General features: G+C 40.1%; 1 protein-coding gene across 1 annotated transcript; it reads right to left on the reverse strand.

Moving 5' to 3' along the window:
• Positions 1–2457: 2457 nt before the first annotated feature.
• LOC123135318 (uncharacterized) lies at positions 2458–3134 on the reverse strand. The gene is made up of 3 exons (XM_044554358.1): positions 2865–3134; positions 2637–2738; positions 2458–2544 (listed from the first exon to the last, which is right to left on the reverse strand). The coding sequence occupies exons 1-3, from the start codon at positions 3108–3110 to the stop codon at positions 2458–2460; spliced, it is 435 nt and encodes a 144-aa protein (XP_044410293.1). The 5' UTR covers positions 3111–3134.
• Between the last annotated feature and the right edge of the window lie 389 nt (positions 3135–3523).

Raw genomic sequence — 3523 nt, forward strand, 5'->3', positions numbered from 1 at the left:
GGGAGGTACTTTCATGGAAATCAAATTAGGATAAGATACTAAACTCCTAGATAATATTATGGAAAATTACTCTCAATGGCATACCGAAAGATCATGTACTAGTAAAAAAAAGTGCATGCAATTAAAGAAATAAATGTTTTGAGTGCAAAGATGGATGATCTTATGAAATTAATTGCTTGCAAAGGTGCTCCTATAGACCCTAATGATATGCCTTTGTCTACTTTGCCTGAGAATAATAATGAATCTATGGATGTGAATTTTGTTGGTAGGAACAATTTGGTAATAACGCGTATAGAGGTAATTTCAACCCTAGGCCGTTTCCTAGTAATTCCTCTAATAATTATGGTAATTCTACAACAATTTTTATGGAAATTATAATAAGATGCCCTCTGATCTTGAGAATAATATTAAATATTTTATAATCTCCCAAAAGAGTTTCAATGCTATGGTAGAAGAAAAATTGCTTAATATTAATGATTTGGCTAGAAACGTTGATAGAATTTCTCATGAGATTGATTCTTTAAAAATTAGATCTATGCCACCAAAGCATGATATTAATGATTCTCTGAAAGTTATGCAAATTTCTATTAATGAGAGTAGAGAGAGCGGCTAGGTTGCTTGCTAAAAAAGAATTGTTAGAAAAAACATGTTCTTCTAGTTTTTGCGGGAACAATGATGAAGATCTTAAGATGCTTGGCTTGACTCCTATTTAATCTTTGTTTGCTAATATAGATCTTGAAAAATAAGGGACTGGTGATGATTCAACTTTAGATAAAAGGCGTCCTGATAATTTGGAGAATAAAGATCTTAACGAAAAAAGTGATAAAAGTGGGATTGGACAGGTCAAAACTTTAGCAAGCAATGAACCCACTATTTTGGATCTCAAGGATTTTAATTATGACTAGCACACATGCCCGTGCGTTGCAACGGAAGAAAAAAAATTTCAAATGCCCCCAATGAACATCAAAACATGTTCAAGACCCCACATATCCACGTCTGTTCTTTGAAAGTGGGAACATGAGTGAAACTGGGTGGATAGGGGATAGAAGATCGACAAGTAGAAAAACATTCCTCGTTTTACTATCATTCCTAACAAAACGAGCTATAGATAAAATTGTACAGTATTTTAAATAAGTGTATAGCTACAAAGAAAATGATCATATATAGTAGAATGCGTACATTATCTAGCCAACCATTTTGTAATGATATGTTCACAAACTTAGTTGTATTATTACTGGCTCGTGTATCATTCTCTCCCATAGAAATCATACAACAAAAGCTTCAGAACGCAAATGACCAACATACTTTGAATCAGTTCTCATACACACACTCTATAATATAAATTCAGACCATATACTTTCAGCTTCTACGACAAAGAAATTGAAGCAAGGAATGCTGCGTTGGTCAGTTCGTCCATGAGAAAATGCAGTTGAAGGCCTCCATCCTAAAAGCCGAGACCAGAACCGTCATCTTGTCGTGGTCGCTGTGTAACCGAAAGAAGGAGCTCACGCTGAGCAACCACAAGTTGGTGGCTGCCACATTATCTTCGGCAGATCGTTGGCTGAGGTCGAGAGCCTTGACAGTGTCTGAGCAGAGGGCGAGCGCGTGCGCAGCATATGTATGCAGACTCCTCAGCAAAATTGGAAAAAAAAACTCAACTTTGTCAGCCCGGCGAAAGGGCCAGGTTAGTTCAAAATGTGCCACTTGCTGGTGTAAAAACATGGAGCAATGACGCATGTATGCTCAGGAAGCTATCTATAACATTGTAATGGGATTAAAATTAGCTAGCTAGTATCATATTTCTGCAAACTTGTCATCTTAATTATGCAAAAACAAAAATCTGAAGCTAGCTGAGCATAAATGGTTTGGTGGCCCTTGGGTTGTTTTCTTGTCCTAACATAACATGGAGGAGGTACCAAGGGTTCAACATTGAGCTTTGATTTACCTCCATTATCCCTGAGATACTGGTGTTTGTGATGAACTAAATAGACAATTTGTTGTGTTGGGATGATTCATGATGGATTGATAAGATGAGCTTCACAACAACTACCATCATGCATGAGCATGGGTAAAATCCAAAATTTCCCAAAGCAGCCATGTTTTTATGTGTATTCTGTTGCTTATTTCCCTCTGAAAATTGACAAAACATCCACACTTCTAGTCTTATATCCCTATGAAAATCTATTAAACATACACAAATCTGCTTTTGGAGTAAGAAATTATAACCCATAAATAAGAAAATTTTAACTTAATTAGTTTTACCAATCTACATAACAAAATTTGATTTATCCACTACCGATTAACTGTAACAAGACAGAAAATCAAGTCGCACACTCACACCTCAAATCTTGAGGCATGCGCAGTCTGTTGAAGCCTCAAACAGAGAACCATATCATGTGACTTTCCAACAAATAATTAGGACTACATTTGCCTGTTTGATCCTTACCAGTTTATTAGTTACGTATCTATCAATTCCATGATCTTCCACAATGCTTCCAACCGCTTCATAACTCCTGTCGGTCCCTCGAGGTGGAAATTTTCACGCTGAGATGCAACAGAATTTATATCATGCATTAAGTCATGCAAAAATACCAACCTAACATATGCCAGTATAGTTTGACATAGATACAAATTACCATCCTTCTCAGTAGCATCTCAAAGCACCAAAAGGCATCTACATCATCCTCATATAGAACAACAAAAGGGGAAACCAGATCGCTCATACCTACAATCAATTTGTACCATTTAGGCAGTTTAAATAATGAAAGCAAAATGATGCAATACTCCATTCAAATGCAAACCTTGACAGTATCTAGGGGAGGGATCAACCCATGCATAAAATGGAAATATATCTGACATACCTTCATGGAAGCCGCCGCTTGAACCCCACGGAGCCGCTCGTCGCCAGCCCCTCCAGAATCGCCAGATCCAGCCGCCTCCACTCCATTCTCGGTGTCGGGCCTCGAGAGCTCCTCCCCTCGTCCTCCTACATCGACCCGAGCCACCATGGACGGCCGCTGCGTCCGCGTTGACTGCGGGCGAACGCGCGCGTCTGACGCATATGGACCTGCCTCCGTGCCTCCGCTCATGCTCCTCCTCTCGTCCGCCATGTGCTCGCCACCGTCGTCCTGCTCCCGATCGAATAGGGAGCGCCGCCGCTCGATCTGCAACGCAAAAAGAATATCGAACCGTTTTTTCTTAACTCAAATATAGTTCACACGGGTTAATTTATTGTTTCATGTGCACATATTGATCATTTTTTTTTGCGAATACGCAAAGATTGCGTATCATTGCATTGATAGGAGGGGGTTGAAAGTACATAGAGACATGCCGACAATGGCCACGCGTACACAGGTCGGCGCGGGCACAAGTGGCCGGAGCAGCTAGGAGAGGGGCTGCTCAACCCTCATTACAAAAAAGCTAAGCCTAAATCTCAGGAATCAGGTTCGCCAAGCCGTTGGCACCGGCACAAGCCCACAGGCGAGTGTCTTCTTGAATGGATTGCAGCAGAGTTTCGATCGAG

The sequence above is a fragment of the Triticum aestivum genome, chromosome 6B (genome assembly GCF_018294505.1).
Source record: "Triticum aestivum cultivar Chinese Spring chromosome 6B, IWGSC CS RefSeq v2.1, whole genome shotgun sequence".
Lineage (NCBI taxonomy): Eukaryota > Viridiplantae > Streptophyta > Magnoliopsida > Poales > Poaceae > Triticum > Triticum aestivum.

What these genes read in the sequence shown, in the direction of transcription:
- LOC123135318 (XM_044554358.1), bottom strand. Translation starts at nt 3,110, where the DNA reads ATGGCGGACGAGAGGAGGAGCATGAGCGGAGGCACGGAGGCAGGTCCA. An exon ending in TTCAAGCGGCGGCTTCCATG is followed by an intron (nt 2,739 to 2,864) that starts AAGGTATGTCAG and finishes CCTAAATGGTAC; the next exon opens with AAATTGATTGTAGGTATGAG. An exon ending in AGATGCTACTGAGAAGGATG is followed by an intron (nt 2,545 to 2,636) that starts GTAATTTGTATC and finishes GTTGCATCTCAG; the next exon opens with CGTGAAAATTTCCACCTCGA.